This window comes from Prionailurus bengalensis, chromosome X (assembly GCF_016509475.1).
Source record: "Prionailurus bengalensis isolate Pbe53 chromosome X, Fcat_Pben_1.1_paternal_pri, whole genome shotgun sequence".
Classification (NCBI taxonomy): domain Eukaryota; kingdom Metazoa; phylum Chordata; class Mammalia; order Carnivora; family Felidae; genus Prionailurus; species Prionailurus bengalensis.
The window spans coordinates 102,415,584-102,440,343 of record NC_057361.1 but is presented as its reverse complement, the minus strand read 5'-3'; the positions used below and the strand labels follow the sequence as shown (position 1 = coordinate 102,440,343).

Sequence of the window (24,760 nt, the reverse complement as noted above, 5' to 3'; positions counted from 1 at the left end):
TCTTTCTTCCTCTGCCCATCCCCCCAGTTTGTGCTCTCTCTCCAAAATTAAAAAAAAAATTTTTTTTAATTAAAAAAAAAAGCAGGGGTTCTGGAGTAAGATTGCCTGGGTACTAAATAATTGTATGACCCCAGGTTAAGTTACTTAACCAAGCCACTCTACTAGTTTTCTCATCTGAAAAATGAGGATGTACCTAAAGAGTTATGAGAACTGAATTTATGTATATTAAATGCTTAAAACGCTAAACTTACACGTAACTAGACACACTGTACTGTACAAGGTATTATTTAACAGCACATAGCTCAAATTTAACACTAAGGTTGAACCTAATGACAATTCTGTTGGTAAACATAAGGGATACGTATAAAGAGAATCAACTATATTCTTACTGAGTGAAAGTTGCATGCCTTCAACCACTTTCCGTTTTCCTGTAGATGGTTTTGATTTTTTACTCCGCACAGTTGACCCTCGACTGCTGATACCACTAATGACTGACATGGTGTCATCATCACCACCAGCTAGCAAAGAATTTCGGTAAGACATCAGTGGAAGCCACACATCTTCTCTTCGGAGTGACATCTGAAAGGTCATGAACTTTTCCAAGTAAACATACCTTAAAAAGAAGTAGAAACCATTAGCTTTGATACATAAAACTGCCATAGTTTCCCCCCCCCCCCCGCCAATTTTTATTTATTCCTCCTAATAATCTTAAGGCTCACATACCATATGGAAGTCAATGATTTAATTAGACTTAAACAAAAAGTAAATTAGAATGAAACAAACATTTCCTCAAAACACACAGTAACAACTGAAGGATTTTAGTGTTTTCTTTTCCATTATGTTTCTTTCTGTTCTATCCTAACTTTACAGGTCTTCTGCTAGGAGAACCAAATAATATTTCTGGAAAGAGAACTGGATTGAAAATCACACAAATTTGGGTTCTAGTCCCAGTTCCACCAAGCCCTAGCTGTACATGCAGGGACACATTACTTCATGATTCAATCTCAGCCTCATCGGTACAGAGACAAGGTATTTTGTCTCTATCAAGATTCTTCATTAAATAAAATAATCCAGAGCATTTCAGCTTAGTATTTGTCAAGCATCCACTATGTCACTATGTCCTCAGCACTGGGGATTGGTACAAAGATGAAAAAACTATGGCCTCTATCTGCAGCCTGATGGAAGTCATACCTTTACCCATGGATCCAAGTATCATGAGGATTCCGTGGCTTATGTGTAATATAGCAATAACAATTCAACTAACATTTGTGTGACAACATTATGTGTTAGGCATTTTATTCTTGGGTTCTTTAACTTTAGTCTCATAGTCCTGTGAGGGAGATATTCTCCTTACTTGACAGATGAGGAAGCAAAGGATAAGAATGAGAAAGCAACAGAACCAGGATTCAAATCCCAGACTTTTTAAAATGTTTATTTATTTTTGAGAGAAAGAGAGACAAAGCGTGAGCAGAGGAGGGCAGAGACAGGGAGACACAGAATCAGAAGCAGGCTCCAGGCTCTGAGCTGTCAGCACAGAGCCCGATGCGGGGCTCCAACTCACAAACCACAAGATCATGACCTGAGCCGAAGTCAGATGCTTAACCGACTGAGCCACCCAGGTGCCCCTCAAATTCCCAGACTTTTGACACTAAGAGTTCAGTGCTTTATTGTCTAAATTATGCTTCAAATACATGAACACAATTTTTGTCAACTAACTATAATGTGTAACCCAAATAATCTGCTGTCACAATAATGACTAATTCGAATCAATTCAAAATCACCAGTTTTAAACACCATTAAAGACAAAGGATAGGAGGAATCAGTTACAAAGATACTGCTTGGGGTTAGTTCACTATTTATTAATTATATTTCAGGTATACAGAGTAGTACAGTACTCCTCAAAGTGTAGACTATCAACTGGCCATCATTCTGAAAACTGTTACCAATCTGCAGCAAGATATGGAGCTTGGGCCAAAATATACTCACTGGTAGAAAGATTTACAGCTACGTATCCACCACATAGCTTAAATGAACATTCCAGATAAGGGGCCCTCCCTGACGCTATTTCCCTTTGTCCTCTTCCCTGCCACAAAGGCTTACTACTAACCTGAATTTGCTATTTAACATCCCCATGCATATGTTTAATACTTTTAATAAATATTTTTCTCAAGTTTTTATTTAAATTCCAGTTAGTTAACATACAGTATAATATTAGTTTCAGGTTTAGAATTTAGGGATTCAACAATACCTGGTGCTCATCATAACAAGTACCATCATAACAAGTACCTTCCTTAATCCCCATCCCCTATAAATCCCCTTACTCACCTACCCTCTGGAAACTGTCAGTTTGTTCTCTCTAGTTAAGAGTCTGTTTCTTGGTTTGCCTTTCCCCATCATTTTTGTTTCATTTCTTAAATTCCACATGAGTGAAATCATAATATATTTTTAATATATATTTGTCTATAACTATTATAGCAGTTTTGTACTTTGACTTTTACACTCAAAATTATATTTCAAAGATCTAACCATTTTTGGAAGAGTGGTGTCAGCTAATCCTATGGTGTTAATAATTTTCCAATATATAGCGTATCAAATCAAAATGTACACCTTAAAATTGTACAATGTTGTATGTCAACTATATCTCAGTAAAGTTGAGAAAAGAGCTTTTAAAGATGACATCTGAGTAACGTATAACATGGTGATTATAGTTGATGATGGTGTATTTGGTGTATTATTATTACACTGTATAATTGGAATTTGCTAAAAGAGGAGCATTTAAGTATTCTCAAAAAAAACAGGTAAATATGTGAGGTGACAGACGTGTTAATTAACTTGATCAGAGGAATCTTCTCAAAATATACAAAATCATCATACTGCACACTTTAAATATATTACAATTTGGGGGCGCTTGTGTGGCTCAGTTGCTTGAGTGTCCAACTCTTGGTTTTGGCTCAGATCATGATCTCACGATTTGGGAGTTCAAGCCCCGCATCAGGCTCTGCACTGACAGCGTGGAGCCTACTTGGGATTCTCTCCCTCTCTCTCTGCCCCTAACTCATGCTCTCTCTCTCTCTCTCTCTCTCTCTCTCAAATAAAAGTAATTTATGGCAGGGGCGCCTGGGTGGCGCAGTCGGTTAAGCGTCCGACTTCAGCCAGGTCACGATCTCGCGGTCCGTGAGTTCGAGCCCCGCGTCGGGCTCTGGGCTGATGGCTCAGAGCCTGGAGCCTGTTTCCGATTCTGTGTCTCCCTCTCTCTCTGCCCCTCCCCCGTTCATGCTCTGTCTCTCTCTGTCTCAAAAAAAAAAAAAAAAAAAAAAAAGTAATTTATGGCATGAGACTACTAGAAATTTGAACAATGACTGGGTGTTTAATGAGATTAAGAAATTATGTTTACTTTGGAAAAGATCTAACCATTTTGACTGCTTATGACATCCTATTGTATAACAATCAATTGATCTCATTTTCTAATTATAGATGTTGTTTTGACCTTTCCTCTATTCAAAACCTGCACTGGTCAAATTCTTTTGTGGTTCTCCATGTACACATGTGTAAGTTTCTCTAGGGTATCTACCTATGAACTGAATTACTGGATCATGAGATAGGGAGAATATTAAAAGTTACTAGACACTGCCAAATAGCTTCAGAAAGTGGTCTTGTATCAATTTACGCTATCACCAACAATGGATAAAAGTCTCCTTCTCCACATCTTTGACACTACTTTGCACTATCAGACTTCTTAATTTGTGCTAATCTGCTAGGTGAGAAATGATTTTTCATTGTTTTATAATTTCGATTTCTCTGGTTAATAGTGCTAGTGTAATTTTTAATTGAGATAAATTTATATATAATAAAGTGCAGAGAACTTAAGAATACAGTTGGATCAATTTTGCAAATTAATGCAGTCGTGTAACCTACACATCTATGAAGATAAAGAACATTCCCACGATCCTACAAATTACCTTATGTCCCTTTTCCCATTCAACACCCCCAACCCTAAAAGTAACCACTACAGTGATTTCTACCACAAGAGATTAGTTTTGTCTGCTTCAGAAAATCATGTAAAACCTACACAATCTTTCAGTGCAAAATACTGGTAGACTTTCAGAAGAGGTACTATGAGTTACTCTTATTCCTCTGCCCTTTTATACCTCAAAGAGGGGAGTGGATTTTGAGAATTTTCACTTGGGCTCTCTTAGAATATGAGTCACCATTTTAAGAGACCACACTAGAAAAGAATTCTGTCTAACTGGTCTGCTGAGTATAGGACTAGTCGGTTAAAGCAAAAAAGATAAAAAGGAAACTTCTACTTTCCAGAGTAGTCACAGCTCAACAGAGACTAACATGAGCCTGGATGAATTACTGATATTATTGTCTATTAGGTTAAGGTGAAGAATGCAGATAAGAATACATAAAGCATTCAAGTAACAACTCTAAAGCCACAACTACACTGAAGGGCAACACAGGAATTAAAATGGAGTATTACGCATAAAATACAGTTATAATCCTTAAACTGTAGAATTTTTTGATGCATAAAGTATTTTGTGCATTAATGTAATCCTACAACTGTGCAGAAGGGAGAAAAACCAAGTGTAACAATTCATCTTTAAGAATTTCAGAACAGAGATGCGTGGGTGGCTCTCTTGGTTCTGACTCTTGGTTTTGGCTCAGGTCATGATCCCAGGGTTGTGGGACAGAGCCCCCCACTGGGCTCCACGCCAGGCTTAAGATTCTCTCTCTCCCTCTCTCTGCCCCACTTTCCCATTCGCACACACTCTCTCCAAAACAAAACAAAACACACAAGAATTTCAACACAAACATAAATAGAATATTTTTAGCAAATACATACACCGTTCTTTTGTCTTGTCGGAGTAGTTTAGAAGAAAATTCGCTCAAGATATCAAGAAATGCCAAATTTAAAGGTGGATGGCTCTCTCCTTGTGGGTTAGGCTCTTTAAAAGCAAATTCTATGCCATCTCTGCAACAACAAAAAAACAAAACATTTAAGGGTCACAATACGAAATTTAGTAACACAGAAAGGAAATTTCTCTCTATATATAGTTTCGTTCCACTATTAAGATGTTTCCTCTGCCATGCATTTAATCTGAGGAATAAAGAGAATAAGGAGCCTATAGTGTGAGAATGAGCAAGTACATGTACATTTTATGTCACTGTTATTTTAAAACTAAAACACACAGAGGAATACACACACACCAGCTAGCATTACTTTGAATGTGGTTTGGTATATCTACATTCTTGGATCTCTTCTCCAAAGAAAACAGCCCAAATTCTCTCATGTAATGATCAATATATATTCTGTATTTTTCAAGACATAAGGAGACCTACTATGACGCTTAGAACTAATTTAAATATTCTTAAAAAATACTTCTAACATTGCATTTAAGAGTCAATTTCAAAATTTAATTTCACTTAGGGCCCATTTTAAATATATTTATTTAGTGACAAATACCTCTAATCAAGACAACAACCCAATGTTATATTCTTATAGTCTATCAAAAATGTAACTGTGTAAAAAATAATCCGATGAAATTGGGGAGGAAGGAATGGAAGGCCACTACAAGAAGAAAATAATATATTACTTTCTCAAAATAATCACTACATGTGTGGTCCTTAAATAATACCTAAAATTATCATCTAATATATTACGGAAAGGCATAAAAAGGAATTTGAGATGTTCAGAACAAAGTAAAAGGAGAGAGGGAGTTAAAACTGGGGTATGGGACTAACTTAAAGAAGAAAAATACCTGTAGGGAGATATTTAACACATTTATAACTAAGTAAGCAAGGAGTAAAAGAGACACAAATGAAACAAAGAGCTTTCATGAAAGAGAGTTCAAGCCTCTTGATATTCCCAAAGGCCAGGCTCTTCATCCAGAATTAAGAAGTTAAAGCGTATTACTATCCACGTGCTGGTTATGTTAAAACTCTAAAATATACTCCTATTCAAAAGCATGATTGAATGTTAAAATATATGACTAAAATAAAGTCAGATAATTTTCAATTTTGATAAGGGCAAAGAATAAATGCAGGCAGAAAGAAGGCTGTGGCTCAAAACAAGGGAAAAGAGCACTACAAAATAGAAAACAGAACCACAGAAAGAGAAAAATTGAATCAAATCTCAAAAATTTCTCTACCTAACAGTGAGATTATAATAAAAGCTATTAAAAGAGATTTTATAATACCTGATGAATATGTGTTGCTTTTCTTCACATAATTTATAAGGATTTTTGTATTGTTTTAATTAAAGCAAAGACTTTCTATAAAAGAAGTTTTAGTCCCAATACATGTGTTAATGGAGATAGCATTATTACTGGTTCTCAAGAAAGGAGATATGCCACAGATTTGGAAAAAAAATTATAAAGCATCAATTGAATTTGGTTATTCTAAACAAAAGAAGTAAATACAAAAAAATTTCATGATTAAAAAACAGGAGAGCTGAATAAAATATTTGGAGATTACTTGTGTAGCATAGCAATGGCCTCCCTTGTTTTCAACTGATCGAGTCCAAAAGTTAAAGCAAAACGTCGAGCAAGTTCTTTTATGCCGCTAAATGTTGAGGATGATCTATCAAAATTATAGCCGTTTTCCTGTATCATTTCATTAAAAAGCTGTTTGGGAAGAAAGCAAGCATGTTAGAGTTTTGTAATAAGTATAGATTACTAACATCTTTTAAGATCTCATATTCTTTAGATGATCCATAAATGAGGCATTGTATTTTATTCTAAAACATGGATTTTTAAGAACATGATAGAAATGACCAAAATTACAGTACTTCATACATTCAGACTAGAGGGAGTTACTGACATTAAGAACTCTTTAGGTTAATTATGGTATAATTCTATTCTGCTGGAATTAACTGGATATTAAAACAGCATATAAAAATATAAAGAAAAAGGAAACCCACTCCATTATGAGGCAACTATGTGTTACTTCCCATTTAAATGATGAATCTTCACATCAAGAACTTCCATCATAAGTAAGCACAACAAAATATAATTTTCAACTACCAAATGGCCAAGGTTTTCAATAATGGCTACTACTGATAAGACTATCATGCAACAAGCACTATGACTTGCTAGAAACATAATTGAAAGATAACCTTTCTATAGAGCAATCTGTATTGAAAACTGTAAAAGTCTGATGTCCTTTATCTAAACAATTCTAATTACTGGACTTTACTCAAAGGAATAATAGTATCTGTGCACGATACATAGGTACAAAAATGTTTTGGTGTTATTTATAATGGCAAGGATAGTAAAAGACCTCAACGCTAAATAAGGAGAGATATTGATTAAATTATGGTCCTTGTATAAAATGGAATACTATACAGTCATTTAAAATGCTCAAAAAGGGGGCACCTGGGTGCCTCAGTCGGTTGAGTGTCAGACTTTGGCTCAGGTCGTGATTGTGCGGTTTGTGAGTTCAAGCCCCACATCAGGCTCACTGCTGTCAGCACAGAGCCTGCTTCAGATCCTCTGTCCCTCTCTGTCCCTCCCCCACTTGCACTCTCTCAAAAATAAATAAAACATTACAGGAAAGTAATGGCATGAAAGTGTTATCTCAAAAATAAATAAAACATTACAGGAAAGTAATGGCATGAAAGTGTTATTGCTTTATTAACATGAAAAATTCAGGCTTACAAAATAGAATGCATAATATGGCTTAATTTTTTATAAAACTTAAGGTTTCACATAGGCATAAAAGACTAAGAAGGCTATTAAAAACTAAAAATGTATTTGTTAGGTGAAAAACAAGGATATTGTATTTTTTCTAGTTCCTATATTTTCTAAACTTTTTACAGGGAGAAGCTATTGGTTTATAAGAGAAGAAAAGTTACTTACATGTCAACCTTAAATCCTTTTAAATTCCATTAACGTTTTTTCAATATTTATTTTTCAGAAACAGAGGAAGAGAGAGAGCACACACGTGAGCAGGAGATTGGGGGGAGGTGGGGTGGAAGGAAAATATCCCAACAGGCTCCACACTGTCAGCACAGACATGACGTAGGGCTCAAACTCACAAACTGTGAGATCATGACCCGAGCCAAAACAAGTCGGACGCTTAACCAAATGAGCCACCCAGGGACCCCTCTATTGACTTTAATAAAGAATATCCAGGGGCGCCTGGGTGGCTCAGTCGGTTGAGCGCCCAACTTCGGCTCAGGTCATGATCTCATGGTTCGTGAGTTTGAGCCCCACGTCGGACTCTGTGCTGACAGCTCAGAGCCTGGAGCCTGCTTCAGATTCTATGTCTCCCTCTCTCTCTGCCCTTCCCCCACTCATGCTCTCTGCCAAAAATAAATAAACATTAAAATAAAAAATTTTTTTTACATAAAAGAATATCCAGGGGCACCTGGGCAGCTCAACTGGTTAAGCATCTGAATTCAGCTCAGGTCATGATCGTATACTTTGCGGGTTCGAGCCCCACGTTGGGCTTTGTGCTGACAGCTCAGAGCCTGACGCCCGCTTTGAATTCTGTGTCTCCCTCTCTCTCTCTGCCCCTCCTCTACTTGTGCTCTATTAAACATTAAAGAACATCCAAATATGCAAATGGGATTAAGAAATTCAATACCTAGATTTCTGAAAAGGAAATTTATCAAACTGAAATAGGTTGGGTTATGTTCTATATGCATTTGGTCTCCAGAGACAAACGCATATTAAGCAAATGATTTTTACGAAGTTAAACTTGCCTCACCACTGTCAAAATGAAAATGAGTATTGTGGTTTGATTATAAAACTGATAAATGCTCATTAAGGTAAATGTGAAAATTAAAAAAAAAAACAAAACAGTAAAATTCACTTGAAAACTACCAAAGCAAGTTAACCACAGCTAAAATTTTGGTGATGATTTTTCCAGATAGATATACAGAGAAGTTCAATTTTACAGGGATGCTGTACTATACTCTTTTTCATTTTATTCTCAAACTATATATTTGATCTTTACACATTAGTGAAAGTGAATACAGATCTACACGACTTTTAAGTGCTACACAAAAAGGGAAAAAAAAACAATTTTAAGTACTACACAATAGTCATTGCAAGAGATGCATTGCACAATATATTTATCTAACACCTTATTGATAGACATTTGGATTATTTCTAATTTCTTGCTATTCTAAACAACCCTGCTATGTGTGATATTATATACCCCTTTTTGCAAACTTGTCCTATTACCACTTTGGATAAAATTTTAAAAGCAGAATTGAAGCGCGGCCAAAAATGGCATACACGTTATACATTTTGATATACACTGCCAAACAACTGCCTACCAGGAAGCTTGTACCAACACATACTGCTGATGGTACCTATTTCTCCCATATCTTAGATAGCTCTAAGTGTTGCCAGTCTAAAAGCAAAAAATGATCTCACTTGAACAATGTCTACTAGTGAGACTCAAAATCATGTATTTCTACTTTCATGAACTGTGTATTGCATCCTTTGTCCAGTTTTCTACTTGTTACCTTGAAAACTCTTAGATGTTAATTATGTTTAACCAAGTTGATACTTTGTATCTTACCTGTTGCAAACTGAGAATAAGGGTCTTTGCACACTGAATTTTGTCTATCTGCCTTGTTTTACTCATCGTTTCTTTTATGATGTCTCCATAGTCATTATAATACTAGAAAAGAAATTTGTACAAATTAGAGCCTTATCTCCTAAAACTTTTGGACAATAAGACTAATTTTATGTTAGCCATGTGAGTATGCCACAAAATACGTATTTGGCTGAACTTACGCATTCAGAGGCAGAATAAAAATGTTACTAAACTTTAAAATAATTTCTTAGTATATAATCCCTAACACCAGTAAATTCTGAAACAGACAGTTGAGATCCAATCACATTAAGCTCCAGACCTGGTTTTAAGGAGGTGCGGAATAAAACACTAAGTAATCAGGTTATGCACATTGTCAGAAATAGCACAAAGGATATAAACAAAGTTCTTGTGCTCTTTGTGAACTATCAAGACAATGAATATAATCCCAGTTACATTTAGAACTTACTCATTGTTACAACAGGCCCACAGGTCACATGCAGTTTCCAACTTTATTAATTTGGCTTATAGAAACTAACAGCCTGTTAACATTTAAAAAAAAAAACTCATTGTGTGTGACATTTGTATTATACATTCATCGCACATGAATTTTTTCTTCTAATTTAAGACCTTGTTTCAAAATGAATACAGAACTATCAGAGATAACAGGATAACCATACCCTTATTTATGACTAATAAAACTGACTTTACAATACGTAAGTCAAAAAGTTTAAACTTGCAAAATGACTTCACAACCTTAGGTTTTTTTTTAAATCTAAAAACAATAATGCCAAATAACTTAAATTCCAAAGTAATTTACAATGGTTCTAAGAGAGTTCTATCATGTAGCAAAATAGTTCAGAGAGAACTAATTAATTAGGTTTTGACAAATTTATTGCATATTTAGTGACAGCAAAGTCTTAAAAAGTTCACATTTATAATTAGATTTTACTTGAGAAAGGATTAAAGAAAAACTATCCTACCACATTTAGTCATATTTCATTAGTACCGCTAACAATACCCTTTCTACTACCACTTAAAAATTAGAGAATCTCACAGGTACTTACGAAAATTGTGAATAACCCACTGTGAATCAAATCAGATTTTCAAAGCCTAAAGGAACCTTAGTTATCACAGTGGAACAGATGAAGAAAGACAGGACACAAAAGGTATTGAATTACTCAAGGTCACGAGCTGCATAGTAACCAAGCCAGAACCATAGCAGCTAGGTCTCCTGACTCCTGGAACAATACCCTTTTTATGCTACATCAAGCAGAGGAGGAACATCATCCTGTTGTCTTAAACCAAATCACAAAGGTAATTTCTAATAGTGCTAGTTAACCTAAGACAACATGTTTCCAATACTGTAAAAGATGTGAACCAACAAATCCAAAATGTCCATTAATGGAAGAGTAGAAGTATGAGGTCATGTTACCGAAAAAATTAGATTTTAAAAGAAATTTTACTTTATGCTAGAAAAGTAATTTACTGTTTAAAAAATTCAATGGCAATCAGGCATAAAAGCCAGTGTTACACTCATTTTCTTTTAAGCATTATAAAAATAAGTTGCTATCCATTTTTCAACTTTACCTTCATATACTGCTTGAAGATATCTGCAGCTGTATTCATCTCCACCACAGTATATACAATTAGCTTACAAAATGCTGCAAGTAAATTTCTTCTCTTGTGCAAAGCTTCAATTTTGCTGGCTTCGTCCTCCTGCTGACCGTCTGAGAAAAAAAAGAGACAAACATTAAACCATCTTGTATTTTACTTCTGCCATATGTATTTTTTAATTCTTACTATAAAATACCTTTATTTTGGAGAATTTGAAAAATAAGGAAAAAGCATTTAAATGAAATGCAAATTATAGTCACTCTTAATATCTCAGTGAACGATCAGTTCCTTAATCCCAAGAGAGAAAATTTTTGTGAACTCAAACAGTAATCATAAGGCTGCCTGTTGAAGACGTAACAGGAACAAGTGGAATGAGTCAGAGGAACTGATGTTTAGTGAAGTCAGGCTGAGCTTGCCTAACCCATTCATTCACTTGCCTAAAGGATAGTTTGCCAATGAGATCTGCAGATTCAGTGTCTACTGGTTAAGGCTCTTCACAGGGGACAGCCAAGCTCAGAAACCTTCCTATCCCTTCAAGGATGATTCGACCCTACCCTACCCTCAACATACTTATGTTATGCATATTACATATATTCAGTAAGTCTGGCCTAGGAACCATTCTTTTTAAGGTAACTTCACACATTTCTACTCAGATCCATTGTGTGAGATGTTGACATTCAGAGTTATCAAGGAGTAAGACTTACTTCCAACTGAATAGTCAAGGAAGCTGGACTATAGCCTCCAAGTACTGCCAAAAGACTCTTTCTAATTATTTGATACTGCAAATGAAATTGTGATGATACCTTTTATATATAAAGCTACGTATTTTCTTCTGGATAAATTTTACAAACGAAATTCCTTATAAAAACTATCTAATTTTGATTTACATTTCTTTGGTTAGCAGTGAAGTTAAAGTTTTTCATGCATTGATTAGACATTTATATTTCCTCTTTTGTGAACAGTAGGTGCATATCCTGTCAGCTCGTCAATATAAGATCACCAATATCAAACAACTAATTTGTGTAAAGTAAGAATGTTCTTTAAAACAAATGTTTTACACTGTCTCTGATGATCCTTGATAACTGCTAGTAAATCAAAACCAAATTTTGAGAATAGGAATTTCAGACAGAGCATCAGAAAAAGTTATCATGAGTGCATACTCCAGAATCCCAAAGCCATTTGATTAGAAACCTAAAATGTATTGTTTACTCTTTTAAAAGATTGCACTGAATATACCAGCTTTGTCTAAACATCTCTGTGATTGTAATGGATTTCTATACGATACTGTTTCCAATCACTGTTTAGTACTACTCTTAGGAGGTACATGTATTCAGATGCTTTCCCCCTACAGACTAAATTGCCCAGAGATTAAGAGTTTTTGAGCTCTGATTTTGGGTTTGTTTTTAAAGTTTATTTTTTTGGTAGTCTCTACACCCAAAGTGGGGCTTGAACTCATGACCCTGAATTAAGAATCACATACACTTCTGAGTCAGCCAGGCACCCTGGTTTTTTTCCACTTCTTACTGAAAACCAGCCACTTGTGGGGATTAAACAATGTTAGGGGATTATCTCACCCACTGGGCCTCTCATAGATGTTAGCTGCCATTGTTATTTTGTGTTGTCATTGCCTCTAGAAGCACTCTCTGTTTTACGCTCCCCTTCTCATGAGATGTAGACAAACAAATCAAATAAATAACCATGGGTCTACAACATCAGGGGTTAGATGAAAACGAAAAGCAATGGAAACTCATGTTCCTGGTAGGAAAATAAAACAATACAACAACTTGGGAGAATAATTTCACAACATGTGGTCAAGTTAAGACACACAAAGACCATATAATCTGGCAATTCCATTCTTAGATATGCACTAGAAAAGCATTTGCACGTGCGCTCAAGGGGAAAAGTGTAAGAAAACATTTGTTGTAGCACTACAATAGGGAAAAAATTGGTAACAACCTAAATGTTCCTCAATATAAAAATGGATAGGGGTGCCTGGGTGGCTCAGTCAGTTAAGCGTCCGACTCTTGATTTCAGCACAGGTCATGATCTCACAGTCATGGGATCAAGCCCCATATCAGGCTCCGTGCTGAGTGTGGATCCTGTTTTGGATTCATTCATTCATTCATTCATTCATTCATTGTCTTTCTCTCTCTCTCTCTCACTCCTCCCCCCCAAAATAAAAAAAGGAAATAACATAAAAATGGATAAAGTAGAGTTAATTCATATTATGTAACAGCAGTCAAGATGAATAAGCTATAACCATGACAACACTGACAGATTTCAAAAATGTTAATGCAAAAAAACAAGATGCAAAATAAAATGTTCAACATAATACCATTTATGTGGAAACTAGTAACATAAACTATATATTATCAGACATATAAACTTCTAATAATAAAATTAAAAAGCAAAGAATGATAACGGCAAATTCAGAATAGCAGTTATCTCCAGGGAAAAAGAGTAATAGGACTGGGCAGGGATAAAAACAAGGATTTCTTTTGTATCTACCCTTTATTCCTTCAAAAATAAAAATCAGTAACAAATAAGGCAAAATTTGACAAGTGCTAGTGGTAGATATGGACAAATGTGTTATATTTTATATTTTTCAAAAAAACTGGAATACATTTCATTTTTAAAGTTTAAATAGGAAAAAAAAGCCTAATAAGACTGAGTGTAATTTCAACAAGCTTCTAGAAAACTCAGGAGTATTGGCAAGCTTATTCTCTTCTAGTTTCATGGTATAAATGTAGTGAGGCAGTCACCCAATTAACGAAAAGGGTGGTAAACCAAAACTGATTTTTATCAGTTTTTGGAATGCAACTATGCTTTCCCATAGAAGTTTTAAAAACTCCTACTCATCTCTTTTAGGATCTGATTCAAATGTTAGCTTATTTCAATGGTTTGACTTCCAGGCCAGTTAAAACTTTCTCTACAAGCCCACAACAATGTGAACATACCTCTATTACTTAACAAATTGCAGTGAAATTATTTGTGTTTAGATATGTCTTTTCAGGGCACCTGGATAGTTGGTTAAGCATTTGACTTGATTTCGACCCAGGTTATGATTTCGTGGTTCAGGAATTCGAGCCTCAAGTCAGGCTCTGTGTTGACAGCTTGGAGCCTGCTTGGGATTCTCTCTCTCCCTCCCTCTTTGCCTCTCCCCTGAATGTGCTCTCTCTCTAAATAAATAAACGTTTTTTAAAAAATAGGTATGGCTTTTCCACTTGAATTGAATTCTCAAAGGAAAAGCCACTGTTTCATTTTTTTTATATCCATAGCATCTAGTATACTGCCTGCTGACCAATAAATGTCAAATAAATGTTAAAAAATAAAAGTCTAACTAAACCAACAGCTCAAAGTAAGGTAAAAAATATTTAATGTTTATTTATTTTTTACAGAGACAGAGCAGGAGCGGGGGAAAGGCAGAGAGAGAGGGAGACACAGAATCCGAAGCAGGCTCCAGGCTCTGAGCTGTCAGCACAGAGCCCGACGCAGGGCTCGAACTCACAGAACACGAGACCATGACCTGAGCCAAAGTCGGACGCTCAACCGACTGAGCCACCCAGGCGCCCAAAGGTAAAAAGTTTTAAGTAAATAAACTTCAATACATGGACTCTTAACAAATGTTTCTGCTACTCTAGGTTTCTTCATTCTGTTTTAGCTAAATTTTAATACTTGAGAAACAAAGCTGGTTATTGATAAAAATAAGCTATAAGCCATGTCTAGAATTGTAGGTGTTTAGAATCTGATTTGCAGTGATGTGTCATTATATGTATGGAGATTCATATATATTGATGTTATAATGCACTTCAAATTAAAAACAAACCGAGAAAGAAGCCACCCAACACTGTTTTTCCATGACCTCTTGTTCAAGTAAGGCATCTGTGTATGTAATTAGGGTAGGAAGAGTAATTTAACACTAGGCAAGGCTGGTGCAATTATTTTCCTGTGAACATTCTGTACTGCCCCAGACATTTACAGAACAGTTTCAAACATTTTCTAACATTGAGAAATTATACAGTTTAATACAACAAAAAGGTCACTTAAAGAAACACTTTATTCTTTTCAAACTACCTAAAACCTGGTAAGAGATATCACATTATCTTTACAATATTACAAAAAATTAATAGAAATGTGCCAGAACATGAACCTGTGTTTAAAGTTTTCAGAGTAAAATATCAAGTAGTATTCTACCACTTACTTAAATTTCTGCTGGATACAAAGATTTCACAAAAAGATATCACTAAAATTACCTGCGCTGTTATTATCATCATCCTGTTCAATGAAGACATGATCCAGAATAAAGCTGAGCAACTCAGACTGCAATGAAGAATCAGGGGTGTAAACTAATGGCTCTAACATGTCACGTCCTCCAGACATAATTTGATGGCTGAAGATCATCAGAATATCGCACAGAATAGTGAAGGCCTATTAAAAAAAAGGACAGCATGCTATAATTCAAGGTTTCTCACCAACTACCACAAGTGACATATTTAACACAAAAACAGAATCTAACTTTTGCTTAAAAAAATTAGTTTAGTATTTTACTAAATTTTTAAAGCTGAAGAATGTAGTTTTCATAATAATGATCACTGATATGTGCAATCATGTTTTACTAACTGCAAGGTAACTTCACAAATATTGTTTCTTTTCAGCAACCTTTAAGTGACTTGAACATATTAACACTGCCAAAACATGCAGTCAGGAATCAACCATAGGTTTTCTGACTCCAAATCTCATTCTACACTATATGACAGTATCTCATGTTATACATTCCTAAATATGAAGTAACATATAAACTTGGAATGTCCTAGAATATCTCTTAGAAGAGAGATCACAAAGTCTCTGGTACTTTTTAAGCACGCGCATTCTCATTATGTGTGGTAATTAAGTAGAGAAAAAACACAACCAATTATGTGCCTCCTTATTACTCATCAGGCAAACCAGATAAGATCATAATAAACATAAAGCTAATGCTGTATCTTAAGGATACAGGAAGGAAGTTTTATAAAAACTTTGCCAGGAGTTTTACATGGACTCAAACACTAGTAAAAATAGAAGGAAACCCGAAAATTTTAATTACCTATTGGGAAAGGATTGTAATCAACATAGAATCTCGGGGTCGCAAAGTCAACAGTAAAATACATTTGAAGGAAGACTACTGCTAGACAGATTCTAAGAGTATACTACAGAGCATAAAGCAGATCTCATTAATGGTTTTACCTTTTTGGAACTAACCACATTAACTTTTTTCTCTTTCACTTTATGCTTTCATCTCTTCTTTCAGTCTCTTCTCATTTTGCTATTATAGTAGCCATTTATACCCATCAGGATATCTGAGTTTATAAAAACTTTTGCAACATATACAGTAAGAACACAAAGTGATAAGCATGTCGGTATTTACTAATTTGGTGAACTAGCAGGTCAAGTGAACTAACCAGGAACTATTTCTGGAAGCTGTTAGGAAGACTGACACACAAGATAATTCATGACCAATATTTCATGACCAAATAATTGCCAAGGCCTGAACAGCAGGTTATATAGATTACATATGATAACCGATAAGGAACTGTGTGAACACTGTAAGAAATAGGGAATATTAAGCTCAGTATCTTGGTGGCATATGAAAATATATCAAGTAATATTTAATTTAATTTATTATTTAATTTATTTAATTAATAAATAAGTAATTAATAAATATTTAATTTATTTTTTTTTTAATTTTTTTTTTCAACGTTTATTTATTTTTGGGACAGAGAGAGACAGAGCGTGAACGGGGGAGGGGCAGAGAGAGAGGGAGACACAGAATCAGAAACAGGCTCCAGGCTCTGAGCCATCAGCCCAGAGCCCGACGCGGGGCTCGAACTCACGGACCGCGAGATCGTGACCTGGCTGAAGTCGGACGCTTAACCGACTGCGCCACCCAGGTGCCCCAATATTTAATTTATTTAATCAAATATTAAATTTGGATCCATGTATACCTCCATTAAAATCCTAAGACTTTAAACTCAATTTACTACCTACAGAAACGTTTCTTCCTTTCATGTGAAATGTAGAGATGAAAACTGAATTTCCAAATCCTTTATTGCTATAATTCAAAACTATATATTTAAAACTGGAAAATTCAGCAATTTAATAATTACAAGAATATACTTCATATTTTTGCATGAAAAACATGAAATTCAGTAACTGGATCTTGGCCATTTAATATTTTCTAATGTATTTATGCCCAAGCATGTATGTATGGGAGGGACAAAAGGGAGCTGGAAATAAGAAAATTAAGATTAACAGTTGGAAGCTGACTGTAAATTTTTCACTATATAACTCCAAATACTTCCCTGAAATCAGTTTTGATATTCTAAAATAAAATAAAATAAAATAAAATAAAATAAAATAAAGACAAGTAACAAACACAAAGGTGGAACAACTTTACTGATCGCTTTATAATTGGATGACTATATCTGAAATACTTCCATTGTAGCTTTAAGAATGCACTATATTCCAGGGGTGCCTGTGGCTCAGTCGGTTAAGCGTCCGACTTCAGCTCAGGTCATGATCTCACAGTCCGTGAGGTCGAGCCCCACGTCGGGCTCTGTGCTGACGGCTTGGAGCCTGGAGCCTGCTTCGGATTCTGCGTCTCCCTCTCTCTCTGTGCCCCTCCCCAGTTCATGTTCTGTCTCTCTCTGTCTCAAAAGTAAATAAAAACATCAAAAAAAAAAAAGAATGCACTATATTCCACTAGGACACAGCAAAGACGGTCATAAGAGGAAAGTATATATCAATCCAGGCCGCCTTCCTAAAGAAGGAAGAAAGGTCTCAAATACACAATGTAACCTTACACTTTAAAGAGCTGGAAAAAGAACAGCAAATAAAACCCAAAACCAGCAGAACTCAGGAAATAATGAAGATTAGAGCAGAAAGCAATGCTATTGAAACAAACAAAAAAACAGATCAATGAAACCAGAAGCTGGTTCTTTGAAAGAATTAACAAAATTGATAAACCACTAGCCAGTTTGGTACAAAGAAAAAGGAATGGACCCAAATAAATAAAATCCAGAATGAAATAGGAGAGATCACAACCAACACCGCAGAAATACAAACAATAATAAGAGAATATCATGAGCAATTATACGCCAATAAAATGGGCAATCTGGAAGAAATGGACAAATTCCTAGAAACATACACAACCAAAACTGAAACGGGAAGAAATAGAAAATCCAAACAGACCCATAACCAGTAAAGAAATCGAATTAGTAATAAAAAAATCTCCCCAAAAATAGAGGAGTCTAGGGCCAGATGGCTTTCCAGGGGAATTCTAACAAACATTTAAGGAAGAGTTAAGACCTATTCTCTTGAAGTTGTTCCAAAAAATAGAAATGGAAGAAAAACTTCCAAACCCTTTCTATGAAGCCAGCATTACCTTGATTTCAAAGCCAGACAAAGTCCCTACTAAAAAGGAGGACTATAGACCAATTTCCCTGATGAACATGGATGCAAAAATCCTCAATAAGATATTAGCCAAATGGATCCAACGGTACATTAAAAAAATTATCCACTATGACCAAGTGGGATTTATTCCTGGGATCCAGGCCTGGTTCAATATCCGGAAAACAATCAATGTGGCTCATCACATCAATAAGAGAGGACAAAAACCATATGATCCTCTCAACAGATGCAGAGAAAGCATTTGACAAAATACAGCATCCTTTCTTCATAAAAACCTTCAGAAATTAGGGATAGAAGGATCATACCACGAGATATCATAAAAGCCATATACGAAAGACCCAACGCTAATATCATCTTCAATGGGGGAAAACTAAGAGCTTTCCCCCTAAGGTCAGTAACAAGACAAGGATGTCCACTCTCACCACCGTTATTCAACATAGTATTGGAAGTCTTAGCCTCAGCAATCAGACAACACAAAGGAATAAAAGGCATCCAAATTGGCCAGGAGGAGGTCAAACTTTCACTCTTCGCAGATGACATGATACTCTATATGGGAAACCCAAAAGGTTCCACAAAAAAACTGCTAGAACTGATTGATGGAATTCAGCAAAGTTGCAGGATATAAAATCAATGCACAGAAATCGGTTGCATTCTGATACACCAACAATGAGGCAACACAAAGAGAAATCAAGGAATCAATCCCATTTACAATTGCACCAAAACCCATAAAATACCTAGGAACAAATCTAACTAAAGAAGTGAAAAATCTACACACTAAAACTATAGAAAGCTCATGAAAGAAATTGAAGAAGACACACGCAAAAAATGGAAAAAGATTCCATGCTCCTGGAGAAGAAGAACAAATATTGTTACAATGTCAACACTACCCAAAGGAATCTACATATTCAATGCAATCCGTATCAAAATAACACCAGCATTCTTCACAGAGCTAGAAGAAACAATCCTAAAATTTGTATGGAACCAGAAAAGACCCCGAATAGCCAAAGCAATCTTGAAAAAGAAAACCAAAGCAGGAGGCATCACAATCCCAGATCTCAAGCTGTATTACAAAGCTGTAATCATCAAGACAGTATGGTATTGACACAAAAACAGACACTCAGATAAATGGAACAGAATAGAGAACCCAGAAATGGACCCACAAACATATGGCCAACTAATCTTTGACAAAGCAGGGAAGAATATCCAAAGGAATAAAGACAGTCACTTCAGCAAGTGGTGCTGGGAAAAGTGGACAGCGACATGTAGAAGAATGAATCTGGACCACTTTCTTACACCATACACAAAAATAAACTCAAAATGGATGAAAGACCTCAATGTAAGACAGGAAGCCATCAAAAGAGGCCAAAACCTCTTTGACCTTGGCCGCAGCAACTTCTTAACACGTCTCCGGAGGTAAGGGAAATAAAAGCAAAAGTGAACTACTGGGACCTCATCAAAATAAAAATCTGCACAGCAAAGGAAACAATCAGCAAAACTAAAAGGCAACCAACAGAATGGGAGAAGATATTTGCAAATGACATATCAGATAAAGGGTTAGTATCCAAAATCTATAAGGAACTTATCAAACTCAACACCCAAAAAACAAATAATCCAGTGAAGAAATGGGCAAAAGACATGAATAGACACTTCTCCAAGGAAGACATCCAGATGGCCAACCGACACAGGAAAAAATGCTCAACATCACTCATCATCAGGGACCACAATGAGATACATCAAAACCACATCATCAAAACCACAATGAGATACACCTTACAGCCATTGTGAATGGCTAACATTCACAATTCAGGCAACAACAGATGTTGGCAAGGATGCGGAGAAAGAGGATCTCTTTTGCATTGCTGGTGGGAATGCAAACTGGTGCAGCCACTTTGGAAAACAGTATGAGGGGTCCTCAAAAAATTAAAACTAGAACTACCCTACGACCCAGCAATAGCACTACTAGGTATTTACCCAAGGGATACAGGTATGCTGTTTCCAAGAGGCACATGCACCCCAAGTGTTTATAGCAGCACTATCGACAACAGCAAAAGTATGGGAAGAGCCCAAATGTCCATCAATAGACGCATGGATAAAGACGATGTGTACACACACACACACACACACACACACACTGGAGTATTACTCAGCAATCAAAAAGAATGAAATCTTGCCATTCACAACTATGTGGATGGAACTAGAGGGTATTATGCTAAGTGAAATTAGTCAGAGAAAAACAAATATCATATGACTTCACTCATATGAGGACTTTAAGACACAGAACAGATGAACACAAGGGAAGGGAAGCAAAAATATACAAACAGGGAGGGGGACAAAACATAAGAGACTCTTAAATATGGAGAACAAACAGAGGGTTACGGGGTGGGGGGGGGGTGGGCTAAACGGGTAAGGGGCACTAAGGAATCTACTCCTGAAATCATTGTTGCACTATGTACTAACTAACTTGGGTGCAAATTTAAAAAAATAAAAAATACACTATAAATTAAATGAACAGTATACCCCAAAATGAAAAAAAAAATAAAGAGTACCCAACAGAACACAAACTGCTGAAAATAGCACTTGTGATGACTGCTAGGGATCTATCCCAATGTGCAAAGGTTAAGGAGAATGAAATGGCTAAAAAAAAAAAACCTTGATATCACAATAACCATTTTCACTGTATCATCATTAATATTTCTTATAACAGGATTATGAAAATGTCTTCCTCACAGAAGCATTTAAAAAGCGTATGTCCAAAAAACCTTAATCCTCTACTAGGGAATTAAAACTAAACAGGCTCTTAGTCCAAGGATCAGAATTCATTTTACAGATGGGAAAATTACCTATGGCAGCGTTTAACAATATATATTTCCAGAATGAGGAGGTAAATAGTAGTAATGAAATCATGAGGGCATATGAAGTGCGAAGGTAACTCTTTGAAGGCAGGAAAATGATTAAAATTTTTATTTCAAAGTCCACAAAAGGAAAAATAATGTACACAATCAGGATGAACAGGAATATCAGTCTCTATCTGATAATATTCTCAGAGATGACAAAAACCGTATGGACCCATTCTCCTCCCTGAGGCACACTTGTACTTGTTCATTTCAATGGGGAGCCTGCGTGGCTCAGTCGGATAGGTGTCCAAAACACTTCATTTTGGCTCAGGTCATGATCTCACACTTCGTGAGATCGAACCCCATTTCAGGCTCTGTGCTGACAGCACGGGGAGGGAGGCTCTCCCTCTCTGACCCTCACCCACTCACATGAACTCTCCCGAAATAAAGTTTTTTAAAAAAGAATAACTTACGTAATTTCATGCATCTAATTTGTATATATGGGTCTGTTTACCATGTGAGTCATAAAGAAACAATAACAGAATAACTACAATATGAAAGTAATCTACAATACAACTTACAGATTCCACATGAAATACATTAATCTATTTTCTGAGCATCATATACATGGACAGATACAAGTCATTTCTACTTTGCTCAACCTCAGTATTACTTTAATTTTCTGTATTAGTTCAGACATTTGTAAAGGTCGCTTACAAAAGATGGCTATCTACAGTAATTACTAACCTGCTCCTTAACAGTAGTATTCACGTTGGTCAGGTAATGCTGACATATCTGACAGAATACCCTCATCTGTTTCTTCAAACGCAGCAAGTCCTCCTTGAAAATCCAACATAAACAATTTAAGATATTGTATACAAACCTCATGTATTAAGATACTTCAAATTACATAAAATATATCATATGTTTAACTATATTAACTCTGTACATTAGAGTTACTTATTTATTATTCATCAGAACGAAAAAGACAAATTAGACCATTTTTCTTAAAATTTGCAACAAATTGCAGCTTTAAAAATACCAGGTATATTAATGGATAATACCCTAAGTGGTCTGGGTCCTTTAAAAGTAGAAAACCTATATGACTATATATGGCTATCTTTATAAATCTACTAACTCAGAATGCATAAAGATTTATGCTCCATCATCGTTTTGTAATTTGAAGGGTAGCCAATTGATGACGAAATTAATTAATAATAAAAGAGACGGTATCTTTTATTTCTTACTTGAAGTATACCAGTTGTACTTTTTAAAAACAGAGATGGACAAAAATCAGTTTCGTGGTATTGCTCCAATTAAAAAAAAATTAAGGTCTTATAAACATACAATAAAAATAAATCTTTTCCTTACATTTTTTTCCTAATTATTTACCAATTACCTTAAAATATTAAACTATTCTACAAAGATCATCCTCACTAATTTAAGGTATAACCTTGACCCATCACCTAATACTGGATCCCAAATGATAGAATATGAATATATTGTAATAGACCATAAAGTTAAAGAAAAACAAGTTTAACTTGGAGATTGATTTGGTAAAGAAAATTCAACCAAGCTTCAGAACAAGTTTGTATTCAGTAACATTCATTTTTATCCTTTTCCTCTACTCAAAATATAATCTCCTTTCCCATTTTAATTTTTAATTCAATGCTTTTGACTTAGACGAGCAGTCATATTTGCTAATATGGCTACTGTTCCTACTAGAAGCTTGGCATTGAGTTAAATAAATTTCTTGCGTGTTTGACAAAAGTACACTAACAACAATACTCAATTGTTTTTTCAAGGGGGAAATATCCATTTGTGGATATAACAGCATCTTGTGCATTATCAACTCAGAGAAATTCTAAGCATTTAAAATTATTCTGTGATTCTATGCAAAAGAAATTTATTATCAAGACTATGGTTTTTGAGGGAAAAGCTATGAACAACTAAGTATCTATCTTCTAGAAAGTGCTTAATATTTATAAAAATATTATATAATACTTAAGGCAACATCTACTACACGTACAATGCTTAAGCTTCTAGTTTACAAATCGAAGAGGCAGTACTGCTTAGTTCAATTACTAAACACATCAAAGATTACCATTATGGATAAAATTCTGAAAGTTCTACTACCTTGTAGCTGCCACATTATACTCAACCAGACAGTGATTTATCATGAATTTGGAACATCAATAGAAAGATCTAGGTATGAACAAAGTGATCCCAAAACAATACTGAGGCCTATGAAGATCTAGGGGCAACTGGCTTGTTATCATCAATTTATACAGTCCAATAGCTGTATGCTGGTTTCAAAGGCTCTTGGTCATAATTTACAAAATCTGTATTTCTATATGTTCTCAATACTATTGAGAATATGGACGTACAAAAACTATGCCACCTTAAAATATGAAAGAATTTTTAATTTAAAATCATGCCTTGAATCATAACATATTAATGTTCTTTCACTGAATATATATCAAACTACAAAAAAAACTTTCTAATGGTATACATGCCTAAATGGTACTTTAGAAATAAGCAACACTTTACTGAAATAACTGATCTTACTAAATGTGTACGTGTGCTGAAAACAGTTAATGACACTGAGCGTAGTAAGAACCTCACAGGACCACCACAAACCTTTGTAGAGCTGCTTTCAGTTATCTTTGCAAGCTGCCAAAGGATCACATAGTGAGTACACTGCAGGGCATGAATAACAATCTGTAAAAAGAAAAGAATACAGTTAAAATTAAAAAGTCACAAGTTTTCATTCTCAAAGTTAAATATGTAACTTGAAAATAAATAAAAACCTGTTCAGGCATGTCTCCATTTTCAATTCCGGTTTTCAATAGTTTGTAATTACAAGCAAACAAATCCCACTTTGAAAGATCATGAGCACTGCAAAAGACAAGTTATATTTAAAAGTTAAGCTTAATCACTTCGAGTGATTTGGGACTTGAATGTTAACAAAAATGCTGTTAAAGTAAATAAAGCAAACTTTTTAACATGCACCTGCAACAAAAACGAAATATGTTTTAAAAAGTATGGTATTTGATAATTTGTCAATTATTCCCCAATTCAAAACATGATTCTACCAACTACTTTTTATATAAAAGTGCAAGAAATCTAGCAGAATGTGATAACATTATAACCCTAAAACACACAAACTGGTTTTGATTTTGCTAGTTTTAAGATATCAGAATATTAAAATTCAACTTACTTATGAAAAGCAGTGATTCTCTTCAATGTTGACAATACCTGATATGCATCATCTTCATCAGGCTCTTCCCCCTACAAATATTAATTAGACAGCA

The 24,760-nt window shown here is 35.2% G+C and overlaps 1 protein-coding gene across 7 annotated transcripts in view; it reads right to left on the bottom strand.

The window, feature by feature from the left end:
* Nucleotides 1–24,760, bottom strand: part of STAG2 (stromal antigen 2) — a 138,355-nt gene that overhangs the window by 14,077 nt on the left and 99,518 nt on the right. For all 7 annotated transcript variants that reach the window (XM_043570617.1, XM_043570621.1, XM_043570619.1 and 4 more), the window contains 10 exons: nt 24,667–24,737; nt 24,257–24,344; nt 24,087–24,167; nt 22,194–22,286; nt 15,420–15,594; nt 11,140–11,279; nt 9,535–9,636; nt 6,478–6,626; nt 4,847–4,975; nt 390–613 (listed from right to left, as the gene is read on the bottom strand). In XM_043570617.1, the coding sequence (XP_043426552.1) occupies nt 390–613; nt 4,847–4,975; nt 6,478–6,626; nt 9,535–9,636; nt 11,140–11,279; nt 15,420–15,594; nt 22,194–22,286; nt 24,087–24,167; nt 24,257–24,344; nt 24,667–24,737 (1,252 nt within the window). The remainder of the gene's footprint in view (nt 1–389; nt 614–4,846; nt 4,976–6,477; nt 6,627–9,534; nt 9,637–11,139; nt 11,280–15,419; nt 15,595–22,193; nt 22,287–24,086; nt 24,168–24,256; nt 24,345–24,666; nt 24,738–24,760) is intronic.